Below are 16,008 nucleotides of genomic sequence, written 5' to 3' on the forward strand. Positions count from 1 at the left end.
TATAATTTATTTTCATTCTAAAACTAAACATACACATGCTAAATCATCATTCTCAAATCATTCTCATATTATTTTAATCCAAATCATTTCATCATTTCTCCAATATGTAACATATATCCCGCAACAAAACATGGGGCATCATCACCATTTGTTTCATATATGGAGGTAATTTTCAGGGCAACATATTGGCTCTGGTTTTGGGCACAGTTACAAAGGTCTGATGAAGACGAAGATCTTTTAAAAGTTGCATGCAATAAACTTGAGTCGATGGTTATGCAGTTTTTTTTGCCAATCATGAATGAAGATTCATAAATAGGCTTTAATAATATGTTCTCCATATCTTTTATTGGTTATTTTTATCTTTATTTACTGGTTGCTATTATTTTTGGACTATACTTGTTTTGAGTGCTAGACTGTAATAATAGGCTGTAGCTCTTTTGAATAAAGGCCGGGATGTTATATTCCATTATCAAATCTAGTTATAACCTTTCAATACATTACCTACTAGAAGGCGGCAAAAATTATTTCTTGGTACCTCTCAAGAGGACCGTATATAAAATTTCTCTTTCATAGTACGTACTTGCTAATATACATGATGATTTTTTAGTAATTTCGTGGGTACGGAACTAATTTCGATGTGAAACATACTGTAAAAATTCGTGTGTTGCAAGTGTTAAAAGAACTTTTAAAACAGTAGATAACTGAGAGCTGATAAATATATTTTACCGATAAATCTATTACAAGACTAGTATCTACTTTAATAGTTCCTTACTCACTAGGTTTCAAAATTCTTAAATCCAGCATTGACATCGACTTGCCTTGCAAGTTGCAACGGATATTAAAAATATACCTTGCATTGACATAATTTGGAAGCATACATGAAAATTATGTCTTTTTGCACACAAATATATATTTATCTAACATACTCTCAGATTAATTGTTATATTTTAAACCGGAGAGAGTCATAAAATTGGATTGGACACTTAGTGATACTACCAAATACACAACATATAAAGAGATAATGGGACTGCCTATAGAATATGTGATAGAAAACGCTCTTCGAAATCATGCAAATTTTGGACCGTCCGATTGTGTGTCTTCCCCGTCTCCAGTAGCTCCCTACTGTCGGACCCGCCACCTCCTAACCAATCCTCCTGCCTCCCCCTCCCCCCTCTCCCCCCAAAACCACCACCACCGCCCTAGTACCACCCCTCTTCTAACCCTGCAACTTTGGTGGCACCATTGTAGCCTCGTTGCTCGCCGATCCACCGCCCATCACCAGCTACCGTCTCTCATGATCATCACTCTTAAGCCCAACTTTCCCCCTCTTCCCCTTCCACCCTGACCTCAACCCGAGATCCTAATCTATAGGTCCCTACCGAAGTTTAAGATGCTACCGATGCCAGAGAAGATGGGAAGATCACCGAGCTAATGGAAAATGATAGAAATATGAATCACAAAGTACATTAGATAGCTAAAATTTATAAGATTTGAAGGTAGATTTCATACCAAATAATTCTTAGCAATCCCGATAAATTAACCACAAGAAGTAGTCAAAACCGCTCTAACCTCACCATACACTTGTCAAAACTCAAAACCCTCCTCTGTGAGACTGACACTGCGGGCCCACTCTCTTCCACCAAAGCCCATCGTTATACTAGTGAGCTGAGCGAGCTCCTCCCCGACTCCCGAGACGCCCGCGCGCAACCAACGAATTTCCCGCGTCGCCTTGAACCACCTCGCGATCGCCGCCTCCGCCTCCGCCTCGATACCCATGGCCTCCGGCGAGCCTCGCCCGCCGTCACCCGCCGCCGTCGCCGTCGCCGTCCGCCCCGGTGGCAGCGCGAGCCGCCGCGCCGCGCGGTGGGCCGCCGCCAACCTCGTCCCCGCTGGAGACGGAGACGGCCGCGCCTCCGCCGCCGCCATTTCCGTCGTCCACGTCATCCCCCCGCTCCGGTTCGTCCCCTCCCCATGTAAGTCCGCGCGCGCGCCTCGCCTCTTCCTCGGCTAGCTAGGTAGCGGATTTGGTTGATTCGGGATGCCATGGCTTGACGCGGGGTTTTTTGCTTTTGCGCGCGGCGTCGTGTGGGGCGGTGGGGAAGGCGGGGAGCAGGTGCCGGCGGCGCGGGTGGCGCGGGAGGCGGCGGAGGCGTACGCCCGGGACCGCCACGCCCGCGCGCAGGAGGCGCTCCGCCCCTTCCGCCGCATCTTCGCCGCCGCCGCCAATGCGACGGTGAGTTTCCCCCAATCCTCCAAAAAAAAAAAAAAGAAAAATCCCCATCTCTGAACGTTTCCCGTGATCTGATCCGGTCGCGTCGCGTAGGTGGAGACGGTGGTGCTGGAGGGCGACGGCGTGGCGGAGGCGCTGGTCCGGTACGCGGCGGATTCCGGCGTACGGAGCCTGGTGATCGGCTCCGCCTCCTTAGGGTGGTTCAGAAGGTGCGTGTCCTTTTTCTTCCCCTCCTTTTCAGCATTGAATTTTGTTAACCTATGATGAGATTATTAGGGGTATTGTAATTATGTTCTCAAGAGGTGATTAAGTGAAAAGGGCGTCTCGTTTGCTATTAATTTCACCTTTTTAGTCGAGGGTTGGAACACGGAACAATGGCTTCATTAGAAATTAAAGTGCATTTTGATGGGGATTAGTTGCAAGCCTCAAGTCACATTGCTTGTGTATGGTTGCACTGTGCGTGTGTACTATGCAGCATGTGTGTAAGTGTGTTACAGTATGTGTTGCTGACAATTTGGTAAGCTGCTGCTTTCTGCTTATGATGATGGGAAACAGTCGTCCAGGTGTCTTCAATTGCATTACAGATGGCTGATAGAAATGTTTTGTCTTGTCCTTTTCGATGTCTAGACATTATAATGTGACATTGCATTAGTCCTTTCATACAAATGTTTTCTTGCAAAATTCACTGAAGATGTAGATAGACCTTGTCACCGGTTGGCTCCTGCAAACTTTTCTGAAAAAAATTAGTAAGGTTGGTTGGTAATTTATTTATTTGATGTCGGTGTACCAGGTTGTCAGTTTAAATTTCATGGACAGCTAGTTTCTGTTTGATAAAAGCCTGATGCCTAATGCAACAATCCAATTTAAACCCAGCACCAGCAGTACTTAGGTTTTTGTCAAAATGATTTGGGACATCAAGCTATACTTTTCTATGCTAAATTCATTTATAGATCTTAGCTTTCCGATTATGGCTGCAATAAAAATCTGCATTATTGTACTGCCCTCAGTTTTCTCTGGATTCAGAAACTTCCTTCTTCATGTACAGATTGTAAATAAATCTGTCATACTTGCTTCAAGGTTGCTTGATGTTTCTATTTATATTTAATAATTTATTTTTATTATGCTATCATCTTTATCAAGAAAGTTTTGATTCGCATAACTGCTTTTGCCATCAGGACTTAAAAATAAAGTCTTTAGCACTGTTATGTTTTCTGTCCTTAAATTGCTGCACCGTCCATTTTTCAGGGCAATGAGTGTCCCAGATGTTGCCACTGCGGTCCTAAAAACAACGGAAATTTCATGCAATGTATTTGTCGTGTCCAAACGAAGACTGACACTGAAAGTGACGAGGCATCCTCAAATGAGCAGTATGTCTTGAGTTTTGACAATGTGTTTTCCTCTTTGTCCTATGTTTTATCTTGTTTCATGTTTCTCTTTGCTAGTTTACATATTTCAAAGCTCCGTTTGTGTTAAGGCACTCCTTTTGTAGGGTCTGGTACTGGCTTGAGAATTCAGTCAGTTAGTCAGAAAGCATTTGCACAATCGTACAGAAGTTTGTTGTTCGACAACTTCCCTGAGAATGGGATACACCCAGATTCATGCTGTCAGTCCCGTGTTTCTCATTGTGGTCCTACTAATGCACGTCAAAGTTCAGAAAGTCATGGGCAAATCCTCTTTAACAGTTTAGGTGCAAAGACAACAGGAATAGAAGGATATAAAAACCATGGTCTTCGAAGCCCCTTCAAGGAAGCACATTATGCTGACTCTAACTCAAGTGAAGAGGTCAGATCTGTCCCCTCCTTTCTTAAATTTTCTTGTACTATTATTCAGTGTTGCTGTCAAGAGAAACTAATTTGAGACATATTTGCTTTCGTATCATGCTAAACATGTTACCCTGACATTATCTACAGTGTCAATCCATAGATGAAGTAGCAAAACTGAGGAAGGAATTGCAGGATACCTTAGTGATGTATGACAAAGCCTGTGAAGATCTTGTCCATGCTAAGAAAAAGGTTAAGTTCTTAATACAACTTAAGCTATCTTCAAAAGTTATTATCTTTGTTTGGTCATGCTTTCCCTGTTGGTTGTAAATCTTGTACGCAAGTAGTCAGCTACTAGTTAAATTATGTTTTTGTGCATTGTCTGTTGCACATGAGCTCTGAAGTTTGGACGCTGTGTGCGTACTTGGTCGTGGCGAGAATAGCTCGCGGCTTGGGGATGTCAATGCCTCGTGCGGATCATGGGGCTGGATGTGATCAAACCACGACGTGGGAAGCGCTCGACGCTTTCTGTTTTGCATGTTGCTTGTTCCATTTTCCAGAATAAAAAGGAGAAGAGAAAACCCTGAATAGCTGCAGCTTGATCGCAGCACAAAACCTTTCATGTTATAGTTCTTGCTCATTTCGTTCAAAAAAAATAGTTCTTGCTCATTCTTGTGTTCTAGCTCGAGTTAGGATACAAGAGTTTGTGAGGAAGAAGAATTATAACACAAGAGGATTTGTGCTGCGATGAAGCTATAGCTTTTCGGGGTTTTTCCCTTCTTCTGTTGACAAAAATTTAACATGCAATTCCCACTTAATTTCGGAAATTTCCGAAATTGAGTAATTTCGGACCCCCCGGGAAGTCAATATCTCGGCCGGAACTTTTGTTTTTTCTCATTTTTTTTTTGTGAATTTAGTCAAATTCAGTTAAATTGTGTCAAAATTTCAGAAAATTTCGGCCCAAAAAATGCTGAAAATTCAGTTCTACCAAAATGGCTGAAATTTTAGCTGAAACCAAAATTGAAAGAGATTTGCTCCGGTTTAGCAAAAAATACCTCGAGGTACCGGTACCTCACGTTACAAATCTTTTCCGATCGTTGCATCTAGCTGGGCAGGTTCGGCATTGTTACATCCAACGATCAGAAACAATTTGGTATCGTGAGGTACCGGTACCTCGAAGTACTTTTTGCTGGACCATAGAAAATCTCAAATTGAAAACCCTGTTTACAACCAACAAAACTCCACATAAACCTTGTCCACCTGCTTGATTTCGACGAGGCCAATCTTGGATCGTAGCTCAATGAACTTGTCGTACCCAAGTGCCTTTGTTAGGATGTCCACTAGCTGCTCATTGGAGCTGATGAACTCGACCTTCACCTTGGCCTCTTCAATGCATTCTCTGATGTAGTAGTATCTAGTATCAATATGTTTACTGCGATCATAGAAAACATGGTTCTTAGTGAGATTATGGATTGGTTGTCAATATTCAATGTGATGGCACCAGCCTCCTCTCCTCTAAGCTTAGCGAGAAGGCGCACCAACCACACACCGTGGCAAGTGGCAGTCATGTCAGTGATGTATTCAGCTTCGCAAGACGAAAACACCACATCTTTTTTCTATGATTGCCAGGTGATGAATCATGTCAGTCATGTTGCCAAGGAAGAAGAAGACGCCATAGGTTCCTTTGTTAGTGTATGTTTGGATGGTGCTCTGACCTGAGCGCTCTCACTCAGGCAGGTGCATCTAACCACAGGCCATTAAAATCGGACGCCTAAGAATCATGCCTGACTCAGGTGTGATTCTCAGGGGGTGAACCAAACAGGCGGGTGTGAACCAAACAGGGCTTGAGAATCCCCGCAAGATCGCTGTCGCTGTATCAGACAAGATGCACTGCTTCGATCTTCCTCCAGTAATGGCAGCCGTAGTTGGTGGGGCCTGCGACGTATCTCCAGTGGCGAAGCCATCGTGGGGGCCAGGGAGGGCCTGGCACCTCCCATGCCGCCATGCGACAACCCCACCCTCCCCCCCAAAGGTGATTATCCCGTATAATCTGATCATTAGTTACTAATGAGACTAACTATATCGCTGCCTAGGTTTTAGCTTAAATTGTTACGTGGGTTAACTAACTGAAGTTATATGTGGTTGCAAACCTCAAATTAAAATGATGAAATGACGTGATGTTGAATCATCCATATACTAAATATATTACTGTATTTAAAATAGATGCTATTTGATGATCTAATTTAAAATTAGTGAAAGTCCATATATTAGTAGACATATACGTCTAAAACCACATCAACAATCATAATTTCCATAATTATATAAGGAGCGATTAGACATATCATACGTAATTGCGCATATTAATATAAACAAGATACGATTGGGTATATCTTTCTCTTCTAGCTAATTGCTATGATATGCATGATGCTGACCACACATTACACTCTACAACATTGTCCATCGAGCCGCAAGTGAGCTCTCTCATCTCATAGATGGCACCCCCAATCCCTAAATCCTGGCTTCGCCCCTGCGTATCTCAGCACACATTTCATGGCCGCCAGGTGCTGGTTGGGCTTGATGAAGTCCGTAGTGCACCTTCGAGGACTTGAGCTAGAACAAAACAAGAAGAAGATTGCCAGGGAACCTTACAAACCCTATAATCTTCCTCTTGAATTCTACATTATTGACCCTCAAATTATTCTATATCTCTGAATTTTTTTAAAGACATGTTACATTCATGTTACCTCAAATGCATTGATCCTTGTTATCATGATGATTCAAATGCATTGATCCTTGTCATCATGATGATGCAGATTCAGGTACTTTCCAGTGAGTGTTCTGAAGAGGCAAGGAAGGTGGAGCATGCTCTACAGGAGGAGGAAGCTCTAAAGCAGGTGGTAGCAGACGAGAAGGCAAAACATTTAGAGGCCATTGAAGAAGTTGAGCAAGCAAAGAAATCATTCACCCGGGAGGCCTACTCTAGGAACAAGGCAGAAATGGTAGCGAGCATGATCTCCCTCGATAAGGCAAAAGTTGTTGATGCTATCTTGTCAACAAGCAAAAATTGCAGGCGATACAAAAAACATGAGATCGAGCTCGCCACTGATAATTTCTCTGAAGCAAGGAAGATTGGTGAGGGAGGTTATGGGAATGTGTATAGGTGCACCCTTGATCATACTGAAGTTGCTGTCAAGGTCATTCAGCAAGATTCCATCGACAAGACCGATGAGTTCCTGAGGGAGGTAATTATGGTTTATGGAAAAATTTATGCATATGCATGTAGAATTCAATAATATGGTTTGTGGCAAAATTCATGCATATGCATGTAGAATTCAATGTACAGTTTTTTTATTTGTGTCTGAGAATCTCAGTAAAATGATTCTACTGTATGGCTTCATGCAGGTTGACATTCTCAGCCAGCTTCAGCATCCCAACCTGGTTTTGTTGCTTGGCTTCTGCCCTGAAATTGGCTGTCTTGTATACGAATACTTGCAGAATGGAAGTCTAGAAGATCAACTTCTTAACAACAAAGGGCGCCAGCCGCTGCATTGGTTCCTAAGGTTCCAAATCATCTTTGATGTGTCATGCGGGCTTGCATTCTTGCATGGAAGGAAACCGGAACCTATAGTCCACCGTGACCTCAAACCCGCAAACATCTTACTGAACAAGAATTATGTGGGTAAAATTGGCGATGCCGGTTTCGCGAAGCTCATATCGGATCTTGTGCCTGACTGGCAAACGGAGTACAAAGAGACCATCATCGCCGGCACGCTGTACTATATGGATCCTGAGTACCAGCAAACCGGGACGGTTCGTCCGAAATCGGACCTTTTCGGCCTGGGAGTTATCATTCTTCAGATGCTAACCGGCAAACGCCCCAATGGGCTCATTGTCAGCGTAGAAAACGCCATCAGAAACGGGATGCTTGCTGATATCCTTGACAAGTCTCAGACTGATTGGCCACTTGTTGAGGCAGAAATGTTGGCAAAGCTTGGCTTGAGATGCACTGCCCTAAAATGCAGAGAGAGACCTGGCCTTGAGTCAGAGGTTCTCCCCAAGCTCCAGGAAATTCTGCATAGGATTACTTCCACTGTTAACTTAAGAAGTCCAAAGTTAAATGTGCCAAGCCACTTCATCTGCCCTATAATGCAGGTAAATCCACTGCTACCTGACTGTTATTTTCATTCATCTTCACTATACATTGCTCGAAAAGATTACTTTTATACCTCTTAAATCTGAATAACTATAAAATTATTCTTTTAAAGAAGTCAATTATACAAATTTTATACAGGAGGTAATGAATGATCCTTATGTTGCTGCTGATGGGCACACGTATGAGCAACAAGCAATCAAAGCTTGGCTCAAGAAACACAAAGTATCCCCGGTCACACGGCGAATTCTACCAAATTTGTCCGTAATCCCAAACCATTCGTTGCGAGCTGCGATACAGCAGTGGAAGTCACAATCTGCTCATGCAAAGTCATAAAATGGGCGTGGAGTTTGTTTCGATATGATTTAACTTTTTTGTTCTTTGAGTTCTTTATCCGGAGTTTGTTTCGATATGATTTAACTTTTTTGTTCTTTGAGTTCTTTATCCTGTAAATTAGAGTGCAGTTAGGATCTTAGGGAGGAGGGCTGTTGCCGGTAAATAAAGGTGTTAACCGTGCAAACTATTTAGTACCGAAATTGAAAAAATTGCAGATATGATTTGTTCTTATAATATGAGTAACATGTTTCTCTTTCAGTTTCTGTGTTGTCTCTCTTCCCTTTTATTTGTAATAATTTGGTTAGCTTGAAATGTACTCAAACACCTTCTGTCTTAATACAAAGAGGTATTCGTGAGTAAAAAAAGTAGCATATTTCTCTCTGGGGATTTTTCAATAAAGAAAACATACCATTTTAAATGGTCACATAGTCTTTAAAATATAATTATGACTGCCAATTTTATTGCTCAATAATTGAAAAACCTCAGTAAAATTATAATATTATAAAGGAATTTTTGAGGAAAAAAATCTATACATGTGATTTTTATACGTCTAACCTAAATATTTAAAAGAGTTAATTGCACTTTGGCACGCATATTCTTACCAAGTTTTATTTTAAAAAGATAGTTATGTCCAAAGTATTTAAAGTTTAACTTTAAGCATGTCTAAAACGATGTGTTGTTTAGCCTAAGGGAACACTAAGTTCTATTCCTAAACACCCTCCATTTTTCCTATCCAAATCTATATATATTAAATAAAATGGTGAAATATACCAACATCTCTCAGCCTGCATGCATGCATATAATCCAGAATTTTTTCAGGACTAAAATCCCTACCCAACCCGAGCCCAATGTGCGGCACAAGGCCTACTATTTTGGATTGTAACTCAGGCCACCGATCTTAGCTAGTTTTACGTCAAGAAGAGAAAAAACAAGGGAAAATCTTGAGCCAAACTTTCTCCGCCCAGACCATGATCAGCTAATACTGGTGAGGTAACTGACTAACTGTGAGACCCGACCATGATCCTGTGGGTAGATCTAGCTGTAACTCCACATGGTTTTTGTCCATCGCCAGGAAATTGTGGTCCTGTATATAGGTTTTACAATTAGTATTTTTATTGTTGTTAGATGATAAAACATGATTAATACTTTATGCCTGACTTGTTTTTTTAATTTTTTTCATAATTTTTTCAAATAAGACGGACGGTCAAACGTTAAACACGGAAATCAATGGTTTGTCTTTTTTAGGACGGAGGGAGTACATAACATAGAAACAAACTACTAGTAGCTAGAAGCTGAATAATCCCAACTTTTCTATATCCTCACTAGTTGAATATAATACCCACTTGTATCTTTACAATATGTTAGAAGAGAGAATTCTTTATATACCATTAAAAATTTACCAATTTTCTTATATGTCACTCGAAATTGACTTTTTCGTTATATTCCATTGCCTCAAATTTTCGTACCCTGTCTTGCCACTACCTTGTGTTGATTATGTATTGACCGTTAACTCTATAGTAAAAAGACACATTTGCCTTTCTGAGATTTACTAAGTGGTTATAATATGAGAACTATTTGAAAGTTACAAAGAAACTGGTTGTAAAAAAATGGCCATATAAAAAATAAATATCGATGTAAAAATATTTTTTATTCAGTATATTAAAATTATGTACTGGAAATTCATGTGGATAGTATGTACTGCAAATTTGTATGGTTTCTACAGCTTTTTTTTTAATCCAGTATATACTGATCTCTCGTTGGAGGTATGTACTGCTTCTTCTTTTTTTTTTACAATTCGGTATATACTTTATCACATGCTCGCTTTTGGAGGTATATGTGTACTGTTTCTTTTTTTATGGGTTGTATTCGGTATATACTAGATTACTAGTGGTTTTTGGCTTGCTACGTCCATATATATCCAAGCTCGTCCTCCACATGTAGGGATACTAATCTCGTTAATATTTAAATGAAAGATATAACAGTTTTAAAAGTTAAAATATGTCAAAATTTTGTCTTCTATGTTACGGCTAAAATATAATGTGTTTGAAGATATATGTCTATTGAAAGAAGCATTACAAATATAACACTATTAAAAATATATACGTGTCTATTTTTATATAATTTTATATAACATTTATTAGTTGCTGCGGACGAACTCATTTGCCTTACCCGTGAACTTTGGTCCAACATCCAAGCTTTGCTGCCTCCACTGACGTGTGCAAGCGCATGCTGATAAGCATGCGGACAAGTGCTGCGCAGTCATTGGCCATGCGTACGTCTGCCACGTGCGCGTTCGTTAATATTCGTTCTTCCAGCTTCCCCAAGCTAGCAAAGGCAGAGTTTAGTTCCAAATTTTCTTTAAAATTATAACTTTTCCATCATATCAAAATTTTTCTACACACATAAACTTTCAACTTTTTCGTCACATCGTTTCAATTTCGACCAAACTTTAAATTTTGGCGTGAACTAAACACACCTAAAGTTAATTGGTGCAGTACGACAATTTGGCAAACTGATTTCGTTTCAAAACCTAATATCATGGTAGGCACACATAAGTGAATGCATGCTTAGTCGCCATTAACTAGAGAATGAGAAAATGGACAAAGAAAAATAGATAATCACGCACACGTACATAAGTTTTATCATTATATGAAAGACGTGCATGCATATGCATCATATCACACGCAACGTAAGTATTATCATTGTTCTCCCTCCGTTTCGAAATGTTTGACACCGTTGACTTTTTAGCACATGTTTGACTATTCATCTTATTCAAAAACTTTTATGAAATATGTAAAATTATATGCCTACATAAAAATATATTTAACAATGAATCAAATGATAGAAAAAGAATTAATAATTACTTAAATTTTTTGAATAAGACGAACGGTAAAACATGTGCTAAAAAGTCAACGGCGTCAAACATTTCGAAACGGAGGGAGTATGAAATACGCGTATGCATATGCATCATATATATCACACACATGTACTACAAAGTCGTGAATATGTATTTGTGAACTATCAGATTTAAACTTTGGTGGATAGAGTAGTACACACGTTACTACTTCTCTGAATGCGTGCACTCTTTAACCCTTTAGCATGGGTCATATTATTGCACTTTTTTTTTGTTACTACGTGTTCTTGTAGTTTACTGCAAGGCGTCATGCCGCACCACTCTCTCAAAATGTCAGTGCTCAAATGTCACTCTCCCAAATTTTCATTCTCAAATGCTACCCGGGCCCACATGTCAGCCTCACTCATCATCGGGTCCCGCATCACTTTTGTTTGAATGGAGAGTGAGGCTGACATGTGGGCCCGGGTGGTATTTGGGAATGAAAATTTGGGAGAGTGGCATTTGAGCACTGGCATTTTGAGAGAGTGGCAAATAGTAAATTCCCCCTGATGTGAGGATGTTGCGTTTTGTAGCTTAATTGTTGCCAGGTCGGGGAATAGCATGGTATTATCCACAGGGGGAAAAATGTTGTTAATTAATTAGTACGTGTTCTCGTTGTGACCATGCAATTAGCTAGTTTTTTTCTCTTTAATTAGCTTTGTTGCTAATTATTATTCAAGGTTCAAGTGTGATATCGATGAATCTAGTATTCAACTTACATGGTGCTACTTGTCAGTTATATTTGTCAGCGCTCGACTAATTCTCTTCTTTTCGCGTTCCTCGCGTTCGGTTAATTTCGCCTTCCATTTACTATTGACTCTCGCAGAATCAACAGGACTGATATATAGGTACAATTATTTTGCGTCTTGATTATGTACATGTAATTCCATCCATTTGAAGAAATTACTGACAAACTAAATTTGTACGTAAAATCGTAATTTTTTTACAAAGTAAGAAGTAAGTCACCTTAATATGATCTATGGATCATCGTACCTCAAATAGTCAAATTCCACATGCAGCTAGATGCATGAATTCCACGGAAATGATGCATGATGTTATCGTGCGATCGATTGAGACTAATTGAGACCACATGCAGTCTTCTCTATGACTGCAAGATAAGAACATACGTGGCTACGTACCTTTTGTTCTTTCCTATAGAAGGTAGAACACGTAAGTCGAGATGTAATTTTTTTTTCCAGCGTGCTCTAATCATATCTGTGTGCCCGAATTTTGTTTGGTGATATTTTTTCTCAAGTGAAACACCTTAATCTCTCAGTAAGACATAGCTGCTAATTAATCACTTTTGTGTGGCTCACGCATGCAGCCATTGATTGCTAAACGGGTGGATGAGATGGAAGCAACGGCAAAGTCTGCCGTTGAGACCAAAGGCAGACGATGCAGACCCCATATATACAGTCTTTTCGTTTTAAAGTATAAGGTATTTTAATTAGATTGAACACATTGATATTATATATTTAGATTTATAGTGCTAGAAGCTTAGGATGTGTCTTATCTGATCAAATAATTTTTATTTTAGGACTGATGGAGTAGTAATTTTTCTATGTACTTAGATGTACTTTTGTTCGGATATAGATTTAGAAATTATTATATTTTGAAATGGAGGTGGTATTTAATTTATAAGCTACTCCTCCGTAGTATTTCGGATGATCGATGCAAATATACATGCTCGCGAACTTAAATCACACAGATATAGCCCATTTAAGTGGCTCATATCAGCTCATTTTAAATGGAGGTGGATATATTTTTCACCCTCAGTGATATTCTCTCTTTTTTACAAGTCATCCAAAATTTCATAGTTCTTTTAAAAATTAACAAGATATATTAATATACGATATATCACTCTAAAAATATGCAAATTCAAATTTAATATATAACATATAAATAATAATAAACTTGAATGTGAAAAATGTGTATTATTTGCGGCCAGATTTATTATTTATTATTTCTATATTTATAGGTTAAATTTGAACTTACATGTTTGTGACGTGATACATATATTGTTCTATCTTATTATTTTTTAGAAAATATTTGATGATATTTTAGGCGACATGAAAAACAAAAGGATCAACATTTCCTTAAAAGACAAATAGATTCTTCTCACTTAAAATGACGCGCGCGCGCGTGCACACATATATATAGAGAGTACATGTTTATAGTCGGAACCACATACAAGTTACATTGGGATTTAAATATAAACATGTGTATAGTAAGTGTATTTAATTTTTACTTGTACGTGGCTCCAACCATTCATCTTATTAAAAAATTATATAAATATGTAAAAGTATAAGTTAAAATTATATTTTATTTGATGATAAAACAAGTCATAATAAAATAAATGATATTTATATAAAACTTTTAAATAAAGGGAATGATCAAATGTTATGAAAAAAATCTACGGCATAATATATTTTGAAATGAACGGAGTACTATTTATATCCCACCAAACGAACATCCTCTCGCTCCTCGAACCAACCCAACACAACACTTGCACTTGCACTACGTACTCTCATTTCATCCGCTCCCGGCCGGCAATGGCGCCACCGCCAGTGAACTCCGGCGACGCCGCCGCCGCCGCCACGGGAGAGAAGAGCAAGCTCTCGCCGTCGGGCCTCCCCATACGCGAGATACCCGGCGGCTACGGCGTGCCCTTCTTCTCGCCGCTGCGCGACCGCCTCGACTACTTCTACTTCCAGGGCGCCGAGGAGTACTTCCGATCACGCGTCGCCCGCCACGGCGGCGCCACCGTGCTCCGCGTCAACATGCCGCCCGGCCCCTTCATCTCCGGCAACCCCCGCGTCGTCGCCCTCCTCGACGCGCGCAGCTTCCGCGTCCTCCTCGACGACTCCATGGTGGACAAGGCCGACACGCTCGACGGCACCTACATGCCGTCGCGCGCGCTCTTCGGCGGCCACCGCCCGCTCGCCTTCCTCGACGCCGCCGACCCGCGCCACGCCAAGATCAAGCGCGTCGTGATGTCGCTCGCCGCCGCGCGGATGCACCACGTCGCGCCGGCGTTCCGCGCCGCCTTTGCCGCCATGTTCGACGCCGTCGAGGCCGGCCTCGGCGCCGCCGTCGAGTTCAACAAGCTCAACATGAGGTACATGCTCGACTTCACCTGCGCCGCGCTGTTCGGCGGCGAGCCGCCGAGCAAGGTGGTCGGCGACGGCGCCGTGACGAAGGCCATGGCGTGGCTCGCGTTCCAGCTGCACCCGATCGCGAGCAAGGTCGTCAAGCCATGGCCGCTCGAGGAGCTACTCCTGCACACCTTCTCCCTGCCGCCGTTCCTGGTGCGGCGTGGCTACGCCGACCTGAAGGCGTACTTCGCCGACGCCGCCGCGGCCGTCCTCGACGACGCCGAGAAGAGCCACACGGGAATCCCGCGCGACGAGCTCCTCGACAACCTTGTGTTCGTCGCCATTTTCAACGCCTTCGGCGGCTTCAAGATCTTCCTGCCACACATCGTCAAGTGGCTCGCCCGCGCCGGCCCGGAGCTCCACGCCAAGCTTGCCACCGAGGTCCGCGCCACCGTGCCCACCGGCGAGGACGACGGCATCACCCTCGCCGCCGTCGAGCGGATGCCGCTGGTGAAGTCGGTGGTGTGGGAGGCGCTGCGCATGAACCCGCCGGTGGAGTTCCAGTACGGCCACGCGCGGCGCGACATGGTGGTCGAGAGCCACGACGCGGCGTACGAGGTGCGCAAGGGGGAGATGCTGTTCGGCTACCAGCCGCTCGCCACCCGCGACGAGAAGGTGTTCGACCGCGCCGGCGAGTTCGTCGCCGACCGGTTCGTCGCCGGCGGCGCCGCCGGCGACCGGCCGCTGCTGGAGCACGTGGTGTGGTCGAACGGGCCGGAGACGAGGGCGCCATCGGAGGGGAACAAGCAGTGCCCCGGGAAGGACATGGTGGTGGCGGTGGGGCGGCTGATGGTGGCGGAGCTGTTCCGGCGGTACGACACGTTCGCCGCCGACGTGGTGGAGGCGCCGGTGGAGCCGGTGGTGACGTTCACGTCGCTGACACGGGCGTCGTCGGGATAGCACGCACGTCGACGTCACGTGCGCGCCGTGCTGTGATTTAGTACTGTACTAGGTTGGTGGATGTTTTAATTGCGTGGTTAATTATTAATCACGCATAAAGTATTAATCATGTTTTATCATCTAACAACAATGAAAATATTAATCATAAAAAAATACATATAAGACGAACAGTCAAACGTTAGAACGAAAAACTAGGGTTTGTCTTTTTTTTTAGGACGGAGGGAGTAGGTTGGTGGATGCTTTAATTGCGTGGTTAATTATTTGCATGGAGTTCTTGATTTGCCGGGGGACCGGGGTGGGGTGAAAGTGTTTGAATTCAACTTTTGATTTTATGTAAAGTTTGATGAATTAATTTGTTACAAAGGGAAAATAAATAATGTATAGATATGATACTACTGCTAGTCTGCTATGGTGGATATGTGAGTTGATTTGTAATCTGTCTAGTCTTAAACTAACACTCCCTCTATTTCACAATATATAACACTGTTGATTTTTCTCATAACAATGTAGTAGTTCATAGGCACTTGTTAAGGGAGATTATGGCATTTGTTCCTCGGTGTGAGGAACCCTGTGCACCTCGAGAG

At 42.2% G+C, this 16,008-nt stretch overlaps 2 protein-coding genes across 3 annotated transcripts; both read left to right on the plus strand.

Moving 5' to 3' along the window:
* The first annotated feature begins 1,683 nt into the window (after positions 1-1,683).
* Positions 1,684-8,739, plus strand: LOC4328741 (U-box domain-containing protein 34). 2 transcript variants are annotated; one of them, XM_066307372.1, is made up of 11 exons: positions 1,684-1,973; positions 2,103-2,233; positions 2,324-2,439; positions 3,476-3,597; positions 3,720-4,012; positions 4,141-4,242; positions 5,620-5,682; positions 5,813-6,022; positions 6,804-7,232; positions 7,393-8,142; positions 8,282-8,739. In XM_066307372.1, exons 1-11 carry the CDS (start codon positions 1,775-1,777, stop codon positions 8,474-8,476), a joined length of 2,610 nt encoding a protein of 869 aa, XP_066163469.1. In that variant the 5' UTR covers positions 1,684-1,774; the 3' UTR covers positions 8,477-8,739. The 2 variants fall into 2 exon arrangements, with proteins under 2 accessions (XP_066163469.1, XP_015626484.1); XM_015770998.3 differs by lacking the exons at positions 5,620-5,682; positions 5,813-6,022.
* Positions 8,740-13,849: 5,110 nt separating this feature from the next.
* LOC4328742 (allene oxide synthase 3-like) lies at positions 13,850-15,570 on the plus strand. The gene has a single exon (NM_001409864.1). The coding sequence runs from the start codon at positions 13,922-13,924 to the stop codon at positions 15,422-15,424; it is 1,503 nt and encodes a 500-aa protein (NP_001396793.1). The 5' UTR covers positions 13,850-13,921; the 3' UTR covers positions 15,425-15,570.
* Positions 15,571-16,008: the final 438 nt, after the last annotated feature.

The sequence above is a fragment of the Oryza sativa genome, chromosome 2, assembly GCF_034140825.1.
Source record: "Oryza sativa Japonica Group chromosome 2, ASM3414082v1".
Lineage (NCBI taxonomy): Eukaryota > Viridiplantae > Streptophyta > Magnoliopsida > Poales > Poaceae > Oryza > Oryza sativa.

What these genes read in the sequence shown, in the direction of transcription:
- LOC4328741 (XM_066307372.1), top strand. Translation starts at nt 1,775, where the DNA reads ATGGCCTCCGGCGAGCCTCGCCCGCCGTCACCCGCCGCCGTCGCCGTC. An exon ending in ACTCTAACTCAAGTGAAGAG is followed by an intron (nt 4,013 to 4,140) that starts GTCAGATCTGTC and finishes CATTATCTACAG; the next exon opens with TGTCAATCCATAGATGAAGT. An exon ending in CCGATGAGTTCCTGAGGGAG is followed by an intron (nt 7,233 to 7,392) that starts GTAATTATGGTT and finishes GGCTTCATGCAG; the next exon opens with GTTGACATTCTCAGCCAGCT.
- LOC4328742 (NM_001409864.1), top strand. Translation starts at nt 13,922, where the DNA reads ATGGCGCCACCGCCAGTGAACTCCGGCGACGCCGCCGCCGCCGCCACG.